Source organism: Podarcis melisellensis (genome assembly GCF_964234715.1).
Source record: "Podarcis melisellensis genome assembly, chromosome: 18".
Taxonomy (NCBI): Eukaryota; Metazoa; Chordata; class Lepidosauria; order Squamata; family Lacertidae; genus Podarcis; species Podarcis melisellensis.
Genome location: NC_138536.1, coordinates 11,896,444 through 11,915,381, shown reverse-complemented (window position 1 = coordinate 11,915,381; position 18,938 = coordinate 11,896,444). Strand labels below are relative to the sequence as shown.

Here is an 18,938-nt window from a genome sequence, read left to right as displayed (position 1 = left end):
TTTTTGCCAGGTAATCTCATTTATATTAGCCCAAATTTGAGACGAACAAGCATTCATCAACACAACAATATGATGTGGATAACTGTAGAAGAATAGCTAATACAGTGGACGCTTGGGTTGCGAACGGGATCCGTGCGGGATGCCCGTTTGCAACCCGCAGCACTCGCAACCCGCAGTGGCACATCTGCACATGTGCAAAGCGTGATTTAGTGCTTCTGCGCATGTGTGACCACTGAAACCCAGAAGTAACCCATTCCAGTACTTCCAGGTTTTGCCGGTCCGTAACCTGGTCTTGAAGAGAGGCATGGGTACTGTTTCTAGGGTGTGTGTGTGTGTAAAATTATTTTGATGTGATACCATGCTGTACTACACTGAAAAGTTAAAATGTTTCTTTAATTGTCCTTGAATCTTTGCAGCACAATTGCCACCCTCTCCTGCTGCCCTTTGAGAAGCACTGGGTTAGCATATTCCTTAGTGGGCAATACAAGCCACTATTTGTAACCCCTAACTTGTCAAGTTTCTAGATCTCATGGTTGCAAAAAAACACACAAAAAAAAACTGTATACATGAATGAAATCACGGGTTCTTGTCCCGGCATCTCCAGATAGCACTGGGAAGGTCTGTCACTGGGAATGGCAAAGAGCTGCTGCCAGTCAGTGTGGGCAATACAGAGCTAGATGGACCAGTATAATGCAATTTCCTTACAAAGCACAATTATATAGAAAAGAGAGGGGAAAGAATTTTTTTTTAAAAAAACAGTTTTATTGAAGGTTTTTAAATATATTGAGCACTAAAATCCCAACACATTTCATAAAAGATTATAAAAGATTACAAAAAGGAAAGAAAATAATATTTTCCTCTTCTTTTTTTTGCTTTTTCTCTTACCTATAAAATTATGTTTTGTAATAATATATTGTTGTTTATTATCTTTTTAGAAGTGTGTTTGGATTTAGTGCTCAATATGCTAAAAACCTTCAATGAAATTGTTTGAAATATATATAATGCATCTTCTGCAAATCCCAGTGCGGCAAGTTATAATCGCACAATAAACATAATTTAAAAAACAAACATCTGAAAGCTTCTGTGCCCAGTTTCCCCTTCTCTTGTTGGCTTGTGAAAAATGCCTCTTTGTTTTATAGAGAATCTGCTTGGTTACTGAATTCCAAGGAGTGTTGCTATGCTGCTGGTTTTGATGTATTTAAAGTCTTGCCACTCCAGTTTCAAGAGTGAAATGTGGTTTGATTCCCCTTTTGTTTGAATCCTGAGGTTTGTGGCTGGCTTTGGGTTCGAGGAAGTATTAGGCAGTGCGCAATGGGCGGCCTGTGACAATCAGCGCTGCCTTTCGGAGAGGTGAATTGGGCGCTTGCAGGGTAAGGTGATCTTGAAGGGAAACTGGCCCAATCTGTCTTGAGGCTGAATCCCAACAAGAAAGAAGTGCTGTTTCTGGAGGACAGGGGGCCGGCGGTTGTGGGGGACTCCCTGGACCTGAATGGGGCAACTGTGCCCCTGAAGGACCAGGTGCACAGCCTGGAAGTCATTTTGGACTCACCACTGTCCATGGAGGCGCAGGGCAATCCTGCATCCAGGGTGGCTGTCTACCAACTATCTGAGACCCTCCCTGCCCGCAGAGTATCTCGCCAGAGTGGTGCATGCTTTAGTTATCTCCCGCTTGGACTACTGCAATGCGCTCTACGTGGGGCTACCTTTGAAGGTGACCCGGAAACTTCAACTAATCCAGAATGTGGCAGCTAGAGTGGTGACTGGGAGCGGCCACCGAGACCACATAACAATGGTCCTGAAAGACCTACATTGGCTCCCAGTACGTTTCTGAACACAATTCAAAGTTTTGGTGCTGACCTTTGAAGCCCTAAATGACCTCAGCCCTGTATACCTGAAGGAGCATCTCCACCCCCATCGTTCTGCTCGGACATTGAGGTCCAGCTCTGAGGGCCTTCTGGCAGTTCCCTCCCTGCGAGAAGTGAGGTTACGGGGAACCAAGCAGGGGGCCTTCTTGGTGGTGGCACCCGCCCTGTGGAACGCCCTCCCACCAGATGTCAAGGAAATAAACAATTAAATGACTTTTAGAAGACCTCTGAAGGCAGCCCTGTATCAGGAAGTTTTAAATGTTTGGTTTTATAGTATGTTTTTATGTGTGTTGGAAGCCACTAACCCAGTCAGATGGACAGGGTTGACACTGTTATTATTATATACTAACAATAATACTTTGAACATGGCCCGTTGGCAAATTGGTAACCAGTGCAGATCTCTGAGTAGGTGTGTTGCTTTCGATGAGGCCTGTCAGCATTCGCACTGCAGCATTCTGCATCGATGGCTGCTTCTGGGTCAAGCTCAAGGGAGGTCCTACGGAAAGTGCATTGCAGTAGTCCAGTCTTTAAGGGTGGTTATTTGAAGATGAGTATTGTATGGCCGAGTTAACACACAGCGCCACTTGTCAGGTGGGTGGGTGTGTGCATGCACCTCCCCTCTCCGTTGACCTTTGGACCTGATGGTGCTCTTGTGCCCTTCAAAAACAGCCCTGATGCCAGAATCCTGCATTCTCTCTCTCTGGATTGACCTGCTGAACAAGTGGGAGCAGATTAGATGGATCCTTCCTGCTTTTATTTTTTAATGCAACCCATTCTCTCTCTCTTAAAATTTGTATTTAGATTTTCCATCATACAAAAGAAAAAGAGAAATACTGTAATACATAACAGAAAAGAAACATTAAATCATTATATAATATCCAAAAAAGCTAAACAAAATAAAATAAACCCACCAGCCTATTTAACTTCCTTCCTCCGCTACTCATCTTCTCTAGAATCAATTTTACCCTTATCATTGCATTCTGATTGTTTTTATTTTCTCTATATACATATATATGTCACTGATAAATTATTGTTTTCATGCATTTACATTCTTAGTCTAAGCATATCAGCATGTCTTTTTAGAGCAGTATTTTGTCATATAGTCATCAAAGCATCACCATTCATTTTTTAGTTTTTTATTTGACTGCTGTCTTATGGATGCTGTTAATTTAGCCAATTTTAAATATTCGTTTAATTTGAGAAGCCATTCCTCTTTGGTAGGTAGTTCTTTACCTTTCCATTTAGATGCTATTACTATCCTAGCTGCTAGGATAGGACAGCTAGATGGATCCCGCTTTTTGCCCTGTTTGGAATCCTGTTTGGATGAGGGCTACCTTTGGGTATTTTCCGTCTCTCTTTCTACACTTGCATTTTGTTTTTGTCGGCTTTCTGTGTCACTGCTCTGGACAGCCTTGTTCCAGTGTTGAACGGCTCTTACTCTTAGGAAGTTCTTCCTAAGATTTAGTTGGAATCTCCTTTCTTTTGACTTGAAGCCATGGGTTTGAGTCCTACCCTCCAGAACAGGGGGAAAGAAGCTTGTTCCCTCTTCCATGTGACAGCCCTTGAGATATTGGAAGATGGCTCTCATATCTCCTCTCAGTCGCCTCTTTTCCAGGCTAAATTTACCCAGCTCCTTCAACCGTTCCTCATAAGGCTTGGTCTCCAGTCCCTTGATCATCTTATTATCAAAATTTCCAGACTTTTAGCTATTGGCAATGAATAGCTCAACGGATGCTTCCAGTGGTTTCCCCAAATTCAGCTGAAATTGCAACTTATACTGGCTTCTCCAGTAGATTTTGATAATAAACTTGATTTGCAATGGGGGTTGGATAATTTCGATTGCACCTGTACGTTGACCAGCTGTCAGTCCCCCAGAAAGGTCTTTGCAACATTGGGTCGGAATCTCCTTTTCTGCAATATCAATGCATTAATTTATTGCTGTTTATATTATTTAAAGGCTGGCCACACTTGTCTAATCTCACCGGGACGCCGAGCACACCAGGAAGACCTCCTTGGAACGGACAAAGGCAGTTCACTGTGCTGAGTTGAGCAGCGAAGGTCAATTTCGTCCATTTCCTTGAGGTGCCCAAGTGTGTGGGCGTGTGGGGTGTCCTTTCTCCTGCGGAGCTCAGCCAACCTCCCTCTCGGATCTTCTCTGCCGCGAGCCCCACCTCTGGACCCAGGCAAGAATATTTCTCCTCTCTTCCCCCTGCTGTGTGTGTTTCATGTTAAGTTTCTTCTGGCTGAAATTTGCGGGAGGAACCCGTGTCTTTCCGCCCTTTTCTCTGTATTTGGGTCTGGTTTCTTCCAGTTTAATTTTTGGGGAGCCGATGGTGCTGGGCACCTCAAGGTGCTGGTGGGGGAGAAGGATGCAGGACGCCTGCCCGGCTGCATGCCGTGTTCAAAATCCCCCTGGCAATGTATAAAACAAGTAATCATTGTTGGAAATGTAAAGAAAAGGAAGGTACTTTTTACCATAAGTGGCGGGTCTGTAAGGAGGTGAAAGCTTTCTGGGAAATGATTTATAAAGAACTTAGAAAAATGTTGAAATATACATTTGTAAAAAAACTCCAGAAGCCTTCTTACTAGGCATTGTAGGTAATGAAATACATAAGCAAGGTAAAAGGCTGTTTTTATATGCAACAACTGCAGCAAGAATATTACTAGCCCAACGATGGAAGCAACAAGAGATACCAATGAAAGAAGAGGGGCAGACGAAACTAATGGACTATGCCGAGTTGACGAAACTAACGGGGAAAATTCGGAACTAGCAAGACCAGACTTTCCTGAAAGACTGGAATTTGCAGAATACTTGAAAGACAATTGTAAACAACTAACTTCACGGGTAGGGTTGCAAGAAGTTTTGTAAGGTGGACTTTATCAGTTATTGCAAAGTATAATTTTAAAATTGTTGATCTATGATTAGGATTTAATAGTAATAATTATAATCCCAAAATGCAGTATTAGATAATAAGTGGGAAAACCATTAGTCAAGGAGGACGGAAGTCTCAGGGTGTTGTGGCCAAATGCATTTTATATTATATACAAGTTGAATGCTATGTTTAAAATATCTGTAAAAATTGATAAAAATTATTATAAAAAACACAAAATTCCCCTTGGCAACAGGCGCGTTTTGTGACTGGCTTGGGTCCAACTGTGATCCCCAACGTCTCTCTCTGTCCGGCCCCTCTGGCTTTCTTAAGCAGGTCAGCAGGAGAGCCTATTTACTGCATTTATCTCCCACCTTTTTCTCCAAGGAGTACATGGTTCACCCCCCTCCTCAGGGAGGGAGGTTAAGAGGCTGTGAACTGGCTCACCAGGTCACCCAGGCAGCTTCAGGGCAGAGTGGGGATTTGAACCCTGATCTCCCAGGTCCTTGTCCGACACTCTAACCACTACACCCCACTGGCTTCCCAGAGTTAAATAAATGTGGGGAAAGCAAAGTGTCCCTTAGAGAAGGATCTGAAATCTTTTCCTTGAAGCTTGAGTTTCATCATAGGAGTCATAGCGTTGGAAGGGTCCCCATGAGGGTCATCTAGAATAATAATAATAATAATAATTACTGTTGTTGTTATACCCTGCCCATCTGACTGGGTTGCCCCCACCACTCTGAGTGGCTTCCAGCATATATAAAAGTATAATAAAACATCACCCAGGAGCAAAAAGAATCTTTTGCCCAACGTGGGGCTCAAACCCACAACCCCAAGATTAAGAGTTGTATACTCTTAATCTTAAAACGGAGCTGTTTTATTCTGGATTGTTCTTTTTGACGTTTTAATGTGTTATAAACTGCTTGGTGATTTTTTTCCCTTTAAAATGTAAAGCGGTATAGAAATGAAACAATAATAATAATAGTAGCAGCAGTAGTAGTACTAGTAATAAAGTTCATTGCAAAAAAGAACAAAGGTGCCTGGACATTCTGTCACGGTGAAGGCAACTAGATTTCAGGTGCCGATGGGCGATTAGCTGATCTATCTGAGTTTCCAACCTTGAGTGCGCGGCTCTGGCAAGCGTCGTAATGTCCTGCGCTTGAGATTAAGATCTCTCCTGCTCAAGTTGCAGCGGGAGAATTAAGATTGCAGCCGGGCGGTTAGCTCCAACTACTCCCACCCACATAATCTTGCCGTCTCTCCTTGGCAGGCGCTCAAGCCGAAGCACTGAATGATGATAATCATATGGAAAATATTGTGTCTGCGTCCTCAGCCCTTCTCAGGAAGGGGGGCAGCCCGTGACATCCAAGTAAGCCTGCTGTTTGCAGGGGGGAAACCCCCCAGATCAGTGCTGGTTTCTGCTCAGTTCTTTGCTGCAGGGAATGAATTTCATTCCCCCGTTTGCCCGACACAAGGAGCTCAACGCGACGTATGTGGTTCTCCTCCTCCTCATTTAATCCCCACTGCATCCCTGTGAGGTGGGCCAAGCTGAGAGGCACCAGGTGGCCCCAGGCTGCCTGGAAGAATAGAAAGGTTTCCAGTCAGGGCTCAAAAGGGGCAAAGGGCGGGTGAGTAATAAAAACAGCGCAAGGAGAGCCTGCCGGATCAGGCCCAGGGGCCAGCATCCTAGTCCAGCATCCTCTTCTCACTGCGGCCAACCAGACGCCTATGACGGGAAACCCGCCAGCAGGATTTGAACCCTCTCTCCTTCTGCATCCGGGATTTGGAAAGTTTTTACCCTCTGAGCATCACCCTATTGGCTAGTGGCCATTCCTCTGTGAGTTCATCCATTCCTCTTTTGAAGCCAGCCAGGTTGGTGGTCATGCTGCCTCCCGTGGCAAGGAGTTCCATAGTTTAACTATGTGTTGCATGAAGAAAGGCTTTCTTTCATCTGTCCCAAATCCCCCAGAATTCAGCTTCGTGAGCCAAGGAGTTCAGCATCTGAAGGCAGCCCTGCATGGGGAAGCATTCTAACGTTTAATGTTCTATTATGTTTTTTATACATTTTGGAAGCCGCCCAGAGTGGCTGGGGCAACCCAGTCAGACGGGTGGGGTATAAATAATAAAATTATTATTATTTTCAGTGCTCCCCCCCCTCCCGGGGTACTCAAGTGTACGCAGTACTGGCATGTTTTTTCTCTCTCTAGAAGAAAAGCACTGATGATGATGTTGATGATGATGATGGAATAGGACATCCAAGGATTTCTTCCTTGCAGGGGGTTGGACTAGATGACCCTTGGTGTTCCCTTCCAACTATGATTTAATAATAATAATATAATTAATAATAATTAATAATAAAATATATTATTTATACCCCCCCAATCTGGCTGGGTTTCCCCAGCCACTCTGGGCGCCTTCCAACAAAAGATTAAAAGTACATTAAAACATCAGTCATTAAAAACATCCCTAAACAGGGCTGCCTTCAGATGTCTTCTAAACGTCAGACAGTTGTTTATCTCCTTGACATCTGATGGGAGGGTGTTCCACAGGGCTGACGCCACCACCGAGAAGGCCCTCGGGAATTATTCTTATTTTCATCAGAGAGATGTTGGAGGGTCTGTAATATGTGCTGCATTAATCATGGAAATGTTTGTGTGCATGTTTTTTTTAAAAAAACCTAAGTAGAAGTCCCTCTAGTCCAGGAGCAGGGTGAGGTCCTCTTTGCTCTGCTGCCACTCTGAAACCTGATTTGTGTTCCCCCTGCCCTGGTTTTTTATTCTCGACCTTGAGCTTAGTTCTGGTGACTCCACCGCTCCGCTCCTCCTCCTCTCTCTCTGCAGTTGTGCATTGCTGAAAGCGGGATGTCAGAGAGCGTTTCTGGTCTGGGAGCTTCCCATTGCAATCCTTTGTGGCCAAAAATAAGCTGGGGTCGAAAAGGGATGAAGGAGGGGAGGGGGGAGGCAGAGGGGTGTGTTGTGACCACAGGCCTGTTTTTTCCAAAATGAAATTAGTAGTTCAAGAGAAGAATGGTTCCTTCTCAAAGTCTGTCTGTCTGTCTGTCTAGCCATCCACTGATATGTCAGTTCCTTACCCAGCTGTATGTGAATAATAATAATAATAATAATAATATCCTGCCTTCTTGACTAACAGATTCAAGGTAGATTACAGCTTAAATAGAAATACCTAAATTTATTGGGGGAGGGGGAGAAGAACCATATAAAACCACAAGTAAACATTAATACACAAACACATATATATGAAAACAAATATAAATGGGAAAAATGGGAGGGTCTCCACCCCCATCGTTCTGCCCGGATGCTGAGGTCCAGCTCCGAGGGCCTCCTGGCATTCCTTCGCTGCTAGAAGTGAGGTTACAGGGAAGCAGGCAGAGGGCCTTCTTGGAAGTGGCACCCGCCTTGTGGAGCACCTTCCCAACAGATGCCAAGGAAATAAACAACTACACAACTTCCTGAAGGCAGCCCTACAGGGGAGTTTTTGATGTTTGATGTTTTACTGTGTTTTTAATATTTCATCAGAAGGTGCCCAGAGTAGCTGGGGCCAACCCAGTTAGAGGGGCGTGCAGGAACTCTCCTCTTTCCTCCAAGATCATTTTCTTTTTGTGCTGTGTCTATTTAGATTGTAAGCTTTTTCTTGCGTAATTTGTTAGCTGCCCTGGAAGCCTTTTGTCGCTGTCATTCTTGTTCCAGATTGGGGTACTTCTTTGACTTCCTAACAAGTCCATCCGATTTAGGTTTTGAGCTACTGTCCTTAACTCCTCCCCACCCCCCTTCTCTTCCTCAGGAGGTCTGGTTCTTTTCCTGGGCAGCTCCTGAGCCTGGGATGGGGAATGGTCGAGCAGCAGGAGGCCAAGTGGGTTTCAAGCAGAAAGATGTAGAGCCGCAAATCCACATGCCGATTTTGCCAGAGGTGAGTCTTGCTGAGAACGCTGGCAGCGTGAAGGTCAATTCAGCAGGATAACAAATACTTGAGAGATGTAAGATAGGAGAACTGAATAAAATGGTTAGAGTAAAATGCAGGAATGGTGGGAAAACTAAATGAGCCATGGAAGGGGAAAGAGGGAGGTCATCAAATGTATGGTGTTTATTTTGAGGTGCAAAATTGAAAACTTCATAAAAACTATAATACAGTGGTACCTTGGACGTCGAACGGAATCTGTTCCAGAAGTCTGTTCGTCTTACATAACGTTCAGAAACCAATGCATGGCTTCCGATTGGCTGCAGGAAGCTCTTGCAGTCAATCGGAAGCTGCAAAAGTTGCGTTGGATGATCGGGTTCCAAAGAACGTTCAAAAACTGGAACAACCACTTCTGATTTTTGATCGTTTGGGAGCCAAAATGTCTGACTCCCAAGGCGTTTGAAAACCGAGGTATGGCTGTAATAAAAAAGATTTGAGTTCTGGTCTCAAAGTGGCGGTGGCAGTGGGCATTGTAGGTGAAGAGAGTTTCAGGGATGAAGGGCACCAGGTTGGCAAATGCTGCCCTAGAACAGCCTTGCAGTTAGACCAGGTAAGCGTTCCTTCACAGGTATGTTTACTAGTCCTGCATAAATCCATATAGATTTTCAATCTCAAGGTGTGAAAGAAAGGGGCAGGCCTGATCGCCTAAATGGCGGACAGGAGCCAGCAAGGAAGAAGTTCGCCAGCGTCTCCCTTGTCCGCTCGCCGGCTGCCAGTTCCTGCTCACCCTAGGTGACCAGCCAAGTGGCTTGTGAGTTTCTAGGTGCTTCCTTGCCAGCCTCCTTTGGTTTTCTGTTCCAGGCTGCCCAGGAGAGAAGGAGCGTCCTCAACTCCCTGATATCTGGGGCGTTTGCTGGCGCTGTGGCCAAGACTGCAGTGGCGCCTCTGGACAGGACGAAAATCATATTCCAAGGTATTTCTGGGAGGGGGGGCAGGTTTTTATAATTTTGTAAGTTGTGTATGCCATATCATCACAATTATAACAAACAAAGGCTTGACATATCTCGCTTTGCATGTCATGAGTCTATCTCATATATTAGTTTCACCTTTTAAGTTGAATTACTGAAATAAATGAACTTTTCCATGATATTCTAATTTTTCAAGTTTCACCTGTATATAAAAATAGAATGGATGCAGGGAGAACGTCATTAGATGGACAACCCTGTTTCTAATGCTGTGGACTTTCAGCTCCCATCGACAGGGCAGAGAATCTCCCAAACTTAAAGCCTGGTTTGCAGCTCAGATTAAAAGCTCTCTCTCTCTCTCTCTCTCTCTCTCTCTCTCTCTCTATATATATATATATATATATATATTTCTGTTTTGAGGATTAATCCTCCAATGAGTTTTTGCTGGAAAGAGATTTGGCTTGATTCAGGGTTTGTTTGCTTGTCTTTGGACTGGCTTATCTTCCGGCTGGGATAATTGGGGGCAGGCAGAGTCAAACGGAGATTGGGGAGAGAGAGAGAATTGTTTCGGGGTGTTTGCAAATTGCATAAGAGATAACCGATATGCTATATGGGGTGGGGGAAACTGGGAAAGCAGGGGAGAATTCTGGTGGGTTGCTTTTTTAAAAAAGTATAAATCACAAGAGAATGCGGCTGATCAGTAGTCTTCAGATCCTTCTAGGCTCCAGCATTGATAAAGAGCTTTGAAAGAAATAGTTAGGGCTCTTACCCTAGAGAAATCCTAGTTCACTGATCCTTGAGTGTTAGTGGATGAATTGATTTGTACCTTCAAATGAGTAAAAGCATGCTTGCTTTTAATTTTTCTGCTTTTCTCTTTCAGTATCATCAAATCGGTTTTCTGCCAAGGTAAGGCTTAAAGCACAATCCTCCTTTCTTTGCTGTGTTGCTTAGCTCAGCAGCTTTGGTTTTTTACTTAACAAAGTCCCCTGCCCCAAATTGGTAACCTGTACACCCCCTGCTGGGGTGTTAGGGGAAGGGCGGTCTCTCTGGTGGGGGACACGTCCTGCTCCTTCTGGGGTTGTTTGCCCACCTTTGGTCCTCACCTGCACTCAGCTCTCACCTGTGGCTGCTAGGTGTGTCAGCATACAACAGTGGCCACAATCCTGGGAGCAGCTTTGACTGGCTTGCTAAACCAGGTTGAGGGGAGCCGATAGGTCTCAAACCCTCCGTGAGTCAGGGGCTTCCCCTGCATGCGAAGCCAGGCTCTGATGGAGGGAGTGGATGAGACCAAGAGGGAATTCTGTGGTCAAGAAGGTGGTTTCTGCATGTGCTATAGAGGGGAGTGAGGGGCAGGTGGGGCCCGTCCACCTGGGATGGGAGCCTATCTAGGAGAAAGAAGACTCTGGTCCTTGTGGGACATCTTTGGGAGAAGAAAAGGCTACACAAATCTTGAGGGGAGTCCCTAAGGCGCTTTGATGGCGCCTTGTCCGCCTGTTTCCAGCAACTCCTGCAGCCAAAGTGGTGCCAAACATCTTGCTCTGCTTTCCTTTGGACCCCCTCAGCGAGGCCAAGAGGGGCGTCTTGCCGTCTGGGCAGCCCAGGATCTCCATGCACCCTGCCCAGGATTGCGTCCCAGGGAGGGAACTTGAGTGCTGCAAATTCAGCAGTCTGGCTTCACCCCCAGAAGCGCACTCCATTGTCTCTTGAGGCAGACAGACGCCAACAACAACAGCACACCCCACCTCTGGAACAAAACCTCCTTTTGGGGATTACAGTTTGTGGTTGGTCAAAAGCGTGGCAAACCAAGAGCCCTGGTTCAGATTCTGCGCTCAGCCTCTCTCGGTCTCTCTTTTCCAATAACTCTGCTTCTGCTCTCTTTAGGAGGCTTACCGCCTGATCTACCGCACCTACCTCCACGAGGGCTTCTTCAGCCTCTGGCGGGGGAACTCTGCCACCATGGTCCGGGTGATCCCTTACGCCGCCATCCAGTTTTGCGCCCACGAGGAGTACAAGCAGATCCTGGGCAGTTACTACGGCTTCCAGGGGAAGTAAGAGGCTGCTGGGTTGGGGTCTTCTGCAACAGGGTTGGGGAACCTCAGGCCTTGGTCAGTCCAGCTGGTGAAGAGTCACGGGGGTCTCCTCCTCCTGCTGCGACAAGCTCCCTTCCCCCCCTTGTCTCCCAGGACCAGGAGAGGCATGAAAGGCGGAGCAGAGGTTGCCTTCACACTGGCACAGTCTCTGATTGCTTGGGGAAAGCCCTGGATAGGAGGGGACTTAGAAGGCTGTGGGGAAACAGAGATTTTCAGTTTCAGCAACAGATTTTCATGGAGTAAGACCACTGGGAATGAGTTGCCTAGCACTTAGTTGGATTAGTTTCAGCATTCATGATAGGCTGGTTGGTGAGAGCATAACGCCAAGGTTGCAGGTTCAGTCCCCCTGTGGGACAGCTGCATTGCAGGGGCTGGGCTAGATGCCTCTTAGGGTCTCATCCAATGCTTCAATTCTATGATCCATCAGGAAACTTTCCCTAAAAAACTGATCCTTCCCTGCCCACAACCAGCTGCTGGAGAAAAGAGCTGTGGGGAATTCCACCTTTCAAAAGCCTCTCTTTCTCCTTCCTGCTTCCAGGGCACTTACCCCATTGCCCAGGTTCATCGCTGGCTCCCTGGCGGGCACGACGGCCGCCATGTTGACGTACCCCCTGGACCTGGTCCGCGCCCGGATGGCCGTCACGCCAAAGGAAATGTGAGTTGGCGCTGCGGATGCTCCTGTGGAAATTTTGGGTGGGATGGGAGTACCTCAAAGCAGCACCTCAAAGCAGCCAGATTTGCACTGTAAAAAGGTAGGTGGGCACAGGCCTTTTGGGTTTAGCTGGGATAGAGGCTCGGACGAAAATGGAATACCAAAACGACGCAGTTTTATGAAATTATTATTTTCTCCATCAGCCCCAACTGTAGCAAAAGGCTAAATCTCTAGGGGATGAAAGGCTGGATTAAAAAGGCAGGTCTTTTACAGAGGCTGATAAGTTTGACATGGGTTCATAAATCTTCTTTTGGGGGGTCTCAGCAAATAAAATTCTCCCCTCGTGGGATTGTTGCAAGACGTATTAATGTGCCTGCAGCACAATCAGGGAGGATTTGACCTGCAGATCTTAATAAATGAGCGGTTCTGTGCAGAGAAGGTGCTCCCTCAGGCTGGAACATAGTCTTTGGTACCAAAGTGAAGGACTATCTGTGGTCGCCCCCCACAAATTGGCATATGTCCTACCCGAAAGGAAACGCACACTCCTGATCTCCTCCCTGCTTTAAAAGTACCAGTCGGCCCACCTTTCAGGGCATGGAACTGACCAGCCCTGGCTTGAGAAGTAGAATCCTAGAACGGTGGTGTTGGGAGGGATCCACGAGGGCCATCTAGTCCAGCCCCCTGTAACGAAGGGGACTTTTGCCCAACAGCCGCTGGCTTTTCCCTTCAGTGTCTTGTTCGATGTTCCTCTTCCCCTCCTCCAACGCGTGGCTGCCATCCAGCGTCTAAAATAGCCTGGGTCCTTCTCGGCAGCACACCAGGTGTCATCGGGTGCCCAAAATAGTTAAATTGCGATATGGGGCCTTGGTGTGTTTGTGTGTGTTGGTTGTCTCTCTTATGGCTCTAGGGGGGGGGGGAGGAGAATGTTGACAAGGGAGCCCCCCCTCCTGTTCTTCTTTTTCCCGGCAAATATTTTTAATTTCATTTTGTGGCGGAAATAAAAGAGGGAAAACAGGTATAACGGAGAAAGTTATAAGATGGAAACAAAGCTGTAAACCAGGCAGGCAGAATGAGTACTACTAAAGGTAAAAAAGGTGAAAGCTACTACTACTGCTACTACTACTACTACTAATATTTATATGCGGCTCAGCCAGATATATATGTCCCAGCCACTCTGGGCAGCTACCATCCAATGGAAACATCAAACACAGTAAAACTTCCCTAAATCAACTAAGTCCATTTATTTCAATGGGTCTACTTTGAGCATGACTACTTCCGTGTGCACTTCTAAATGTACTTACTGAGAAATAAACCACCCCGAAAACAGCTGAACTTACTTCTGAGTAAATAGGAACAAGAATGTAATTCATGGATTTCAGACTCTGATTACTGAAGCATTTCACTTCTGCCGCCACGTTTTCACAAAATATAAAAATCAAATGGAAATGAAGGAATCCAGTTGCGCAGGGGCTAAGGTCACAAAGTCCAAGTGAAGAATATTAGCTTTATTTGGTTATCCAGTCTGGTTCCATTTTGGGGCAGTTTTCCACTGAGTTGCAATTACTATCTGAGCTGCTACGGTCATATATCAGACCAGTTCTATAATTCTCTGATTCTCTGATTCAGAAAATATTATTTGAAATGAGCCTCTTACGTATTTATCTTAAGTACCTACACAAACGCACTGAGAGTTATGAGCTTGTTTTTGCCGGGTAATCTCATATGTGGTCTAATCTGAGGCAAACTTGTCTTCTCAGCAACACTAAGAAGCCTTTCTGTCTTCTGATCTTTCACATCTGTCAGAGCTGGAAATCCCTCTTCCCAACAATATGTCAAGGAGAACTGTAGAAGAATAATAGAATAGTAGAGTTGGAAGGGACCCCCAAGGGTCATCCAGTCCAACCCCCTGGAATGCAGGAATCTCAGCTAAAGCATCCATGGCAGATGGACACCCAAGCTCTGCTTTAAAACCTCCAAGGAAGGAGAGGCCACAACCTCCCGAGGGAGACCGTTCCACTGTCAAACCGCTCTTACTGTCAGAAAGTTTTTCCTGATGTTGAGTCGGAATCTCCTTTCTTGTACAGTGGTACCTCGGGTTAAGTACTTAATTCGTTCTGGAAGTCCGTTCTTAACCTGAAACTGTTCTTAACCTGAAGCACCACTTTAGCTAATGGGGCCTCCTGCTGCTGCCGCACCACCGGAGCATGATTTCTGTTCTCATCCTGAAGCAAAGTTCTTAACCCGAGGTACTATTTCTGGGTTAGCAGAGTATGTAATCTGAAGCGTATGTAACCTGAAGTGTCTGTAACCCGAGGTACCACTGTAACTTGAAGCCCTGGGTTCAAGTTTGACCCTCCAGAGCAGGAGAAAACAAGCCTGCTCTGTCTTCCATGAGGTGGCCCTTGAGATAGTGGAAGATGGCTCTCCTATCTCCTCTCAGTCTCCTCTTTCCCAGGCTAAACATGCCCAGCTCCTTCAACCATTCCTCATCAGGCTTGGTTTCCAGACCCCTGAACATCTTGAATAGCCAATGCTCTTGAGGAAAGGCATGGATCATGTTTCTGGTTGTGTATTCAGATTTTTAAAAATCTTGATAGGATGTTAGGCTATACTACACAGAAATGTTCTAAGCTTCCTTTGATTGTCCTTGAATCTTCTGGCCACTCCTGCTGCCCTCTCCTGCCCCACTGGTGTGGCAAGTCAGACCCTTTGATAGCCAACAAGGCTTGTTTTTCGAGAGGCATGATAACAAGACACGATTTCTCTTGCTCCGCTCTCCCCGCAGGTACAGCAACATTGTCCACGTCTTCATTCGGATATCCCGGGAGGAAGGGATGAAGACCCTCTACCGGGGCTTTGCCCCCACCATCCTGGGGGTGATTCCATATGCTGGACTGAGCTTCTTCACCTACGAGACCCTGAAGAAGTTTCACGCAGGTAAAAGCAGTGGGGCCAGGATGCCAGCCTTGACGGGCTCCTTTGGGCATCATCCAGAAGATGGGCTCTTATGAATGGCTTATAAGATTAGGCAAATCCACGGAAGAGCAGTGGCTACTAGCCATGTCTCAGAGGGGAGCCGGCAGTAAATCACACCATGCAACTGGGAGTTAACTCTTTATTAGCAAGGACACGATCTGAACAGGAATGTCAGGCCTAAGGAGCACAGCAGCTCCCCATGAAGCAGCCGCTGAAACTGAAGGTCCCTGCCTCCCCACCACCGTCCAAGTCCCTCCAGGATTTTCCCCAAGCCATCGAAGAATGCCCCTGCATGCAGCCAACCTCTCCTCCACCCTCTTCATGCCTCTCCTGGTTCTGGGAGACCAGAAGGGAGGGCAGCTTGATGCAGCAGGAGGGGGAGACCTTCCTCTCCTGCTTCAGCTTCTGCCACTGACTCTCCCCGCTCACTAAGCTTCTGACACCTCCCCCTGGCCACCATTCCCCAGGCTCTGAGCCTTCTTTCCTTGAATGTCCCCAGCTGGTTCCTCCCGCCATTCCTCTGCCTCATAACAAATCCATGCCACCAGGATGGCTGTGCACTCCCTCCAGTTTGGAGGCACTATACCTCCTGGCTCCTGGCCATTGCAATTGGGGAGAGTTGCTGTTGCACTGAGGTCCTTGCACTCTTGCAATTTCTGGGGGTCCTGGGGCCCTGTGGCAGAAGGGAGAGAGGGAGATCTGTTTGCACTGTCCTTGTGCGTCTCCACAGTTGCCCACCACCGTTTCCTTTTCCTTCAGAGCGCAGCGGTAGGACGCAGCCCTACCCCGTGGAGCGGCTCGTCTTCGGGGCCTGCGCCGGCCTGATTGGGCAGTCTGCCTCCTACCCGCTGGACGTTGTGCGGCGGCGGATGCAGACGGCCGGGGTGATGGGCCACACCTACAGCACCATTCTACGCACTATGCGGGACATCATCCGGGAGGAAGGACTCGTCCGCGGCCTCTACAAGGGACTCAGCATGAACTGGGTCAAGGGCCCCATCGCCGTGGGGATCAGCTTCACGACCTTCGACCTCACGCAGATCCTCCTCCGGAAGTGGGAGCAAGGGGTGAACGTGGAGAGGTAGTGGCCGGGCGGCCGGCGGTTGGTACACATGTTGGTGGAAAGGTGGGCAGCCATCCTCTTCCTCCTCCCTCCTTCCCTCCCTCCCTCCCCGAGCCAGAGGGTTCTCGCGCCAGAGCTGAGTGACCCAGGGCAATCTCTGTTGGGTCCCCACGACCGCAGCATCCTGCCCCCTGCTTCCCCGAGCTTGTGTTTGCGAAAGAGAAGCCGCCGAGTCCTTTGCTGGTGGTGTTTTCTTGCTTTCCCTCTCCTTGCCCCACCAAAGTGGTTGAAATTCCTCTGAATTCTGCTTGGATTTGTGGGGAACTGCCAAGGGTCGTCCCAGAAGGCTGCAGCCATGCTATTTACTCGATTTTGCCTCGTTGTTCTAAACCGTGGCAACCCAGTCCCGTTACATCTCCTGCCTCTCACTCTCCTGCACCCTTTATTCCGTAGGGAGACGAACTTACCTGTATGTTTGAGACGTGGGGTGTGTCTGTCTTGGGGTTTCCGCTCCCTGCGGTCTCCGCCCTCCCTCCAGCAAATGGTTTGTTTTCCAAGCCCTGGAGAATGGGGCCCTTCATCTCCTCCCCCCCCTACTTCAAATGCTTTTAAAATTCTGCCCCAAAACCTCCTGGAAGAGGGCCAGCCGGCCCCAGGGGAGAAAAAACCAAAGACGGGATTCTTTCCTTTCCTTGGGTTTGTCCAAAGCAGAGAGGCCATGGTGCAAACCTGAATTCTCTCGCTGCCGCAATCGGAGCAGCTCCTGGTTCCGAGATGGGATCAGAATTTTGGGATGTCGCAGGCTTCTTTCTTTGCTTTTCAGAGACTATTTTAATGATCTGTATTTAGATATGCTTCGGAAGATGTCATGCGGTCGAGCTAACCTTTGCTCCTCCGAATTGTCTCTGCTTTTTAGCAGGGCTTCCCCCTCCAGTATTAAGTGTCAAAAGATGGAAGGAATAAGGACTCTTGAAAAGGCATTCCTTGCCCAGAGCAGGAGATCATAGAATCATAGATGCCTCATCTCAGATTGGAGATGGGGAAAACTTTTATCCCGACGGTCAGGGATGACAACGAAAAATGAACTTATATGTTGCTGAACTTCCAGCAGCCAGGTGTGTCTGTCTGTGAGGATGAGAGCCAGGTGCCTTGAACACCTAGAGAGGAATTGGATCGGAGAAGGCATTTTGCAGGTCTCCTCCTGGGAAGATGAGTGGGTGTTTTGCCAGACAGTCCTGGGTCTCTCGCCATGTATGAGCTCGGACACTCCCCACCTTCGAAAATCTCCTAGAACAGGGCAGCAATCCTGTGTCCTTCCAGATGTTGACTGACTCCCACTAGCCCTTTCCTGGAAATCATGCTAAATTAACCCTGCTAATTCCTCTCTCTCTCATCTGCTCTCCACTGCACTGCACTGCTTCCTAACACTTAGCAAGCACAATGCCTGCCTTCAACAAAAGCGCACCAGGTCTACACACCAGGGATTCACCCACCACCACCAGATCCGAACCTCAAGAGCTTTTACCTCCCCGGTATGAAAATAGATTGAACGGGGTTGTGCATGTCCTAAACAGGAAGCCCAGTTCATGACCCCCCCAAGACACTGCTTATGCAGGTTGGTTTTGCACATTCTGATAGAGACGTACTACCACTGGGAGAGCAGAACCTACACAGGGTTTCCAAACTTGGGTCTCCAGCTGTTTGCGGACTACAGTTCCCATAATCCCTAACCACTGGTCCTGCTAGATGGGGATAATGGCAGTTGTAGTCCCAAAACAGCTGGAGACCCAGGTTTGGGAAACCCTGGTCTACACACACACACACACACACCCCGTTTCCCCAATTCTCATTTTTCTAATTCTCCGTGCCATCAGCAGTTGTGATGGATCGCAATTGTGGCTCAGCAGGTTTTGTTTTTGTCGGGGAGAGAATTTCGGAGTGACGGCAGGTGCCACCTCGCCAACGAAATAATGCTCATCTCACTGTGTCAAACCCAGATCTTGGGAGCATATATAGAGGTATATGTATATATTCTAGGAGAGAGATTGCCAGCTCAACGAAGGTGGCTTGCTGATTGCTGAGACTCAATCTGCTCCTTCCTTCGGACTCTGGGATGTTTCCTTTTAAACCTCTGCCTGCACGTCCTAAAACCTTGAGGTAAAATAGAACAGCGTTCCTGGGGAAGATGACTTTCCCTTTTTGGGTTTAAGAGGCTGCAAGCGAGTGTCTTTTGAGGGCCAGACTACAACTCCCATAATCCTCTGCCAGCTTGGACCGACAATCAGGGCGACAATCAGGGCTGATGGGATTGGTAGTCTAGTGACAAAACCTTGCAGGAAGATATGAGTATTTGGGATGACCTTTTCTTCCCTCTCCCTTTTGAGTTTCCACCACTAACCAGACTCCAGAAGTGAAGACCTGAGCATCTCCCATTCCAGTTCCTTTCCTGACCCACAACTGCACCATCCCCTTCCCAGTCAGCTGTAGACCCCCCCCCCTTCCTGATAGCTTTCAGCTGTGGAGCTGGGTTTATTTGTGCAAA

At 47.4% G+C, this 18,938-nt stretch overlaps 1 protein-coding gene across 4 annotated transcripts in view; it reads left to right on the top strand.

Moving 5' to 3' along the window:
* Window positions 1-17,246, top strand: part of SLC25A42 (solute carrier family 25 member 42) — a 102,421-nt gene extending 85,175 nt beyond the window's left edge. For 3 of the 4 annotated variants that reach the window (XM_081895812.1, XM_081895811.1, XM_081895813.1), the window contains exons 2-9: window positions 3,823-4,048; window positions 8,537-8,662; window positions 9,512-9,623; window positions 10,496-10,521; window positions 11,497-11,663; window positions 12,244-12,360; window positions 15,143-15,294; window positions 16,093-17,246. In XM_081895812.1, the coding sequence (XP_081751938.1) occupies window positions 8,576-8,662; window positions 9,512-9,623; window positions 10,496-10,521; window positions 11,497-11,663; window positions 12,244-12,360; window positions 15,143-15,294; window positions 16,093-16,418 (987 nt within the window). In that variant the 5' untranslated portion in view covers window positions 3,823-4,048; window positions 8,537-8,575 and the 3' untranslated portion in view covers window positions 16,419-17,246. Of the gene's footprint in view, window positions 1-3,822; window positions 4,049-5,395; window positions 6,364-8,536; window positions 8,663-9,511; window positions 9,624-10,495; window positions 10,522-11,496; window positions 11,664-12,243; window positions 12,361-15,142; window positions 15,295-16,092 lie in introns of those variants that run through there. The other variant, XM_081895814.1, reaches the window with a different exon arrangement.
* The last annotated feature ends 1,692 nt before the right edge of the window (window positions 17,247-18,938 follow it).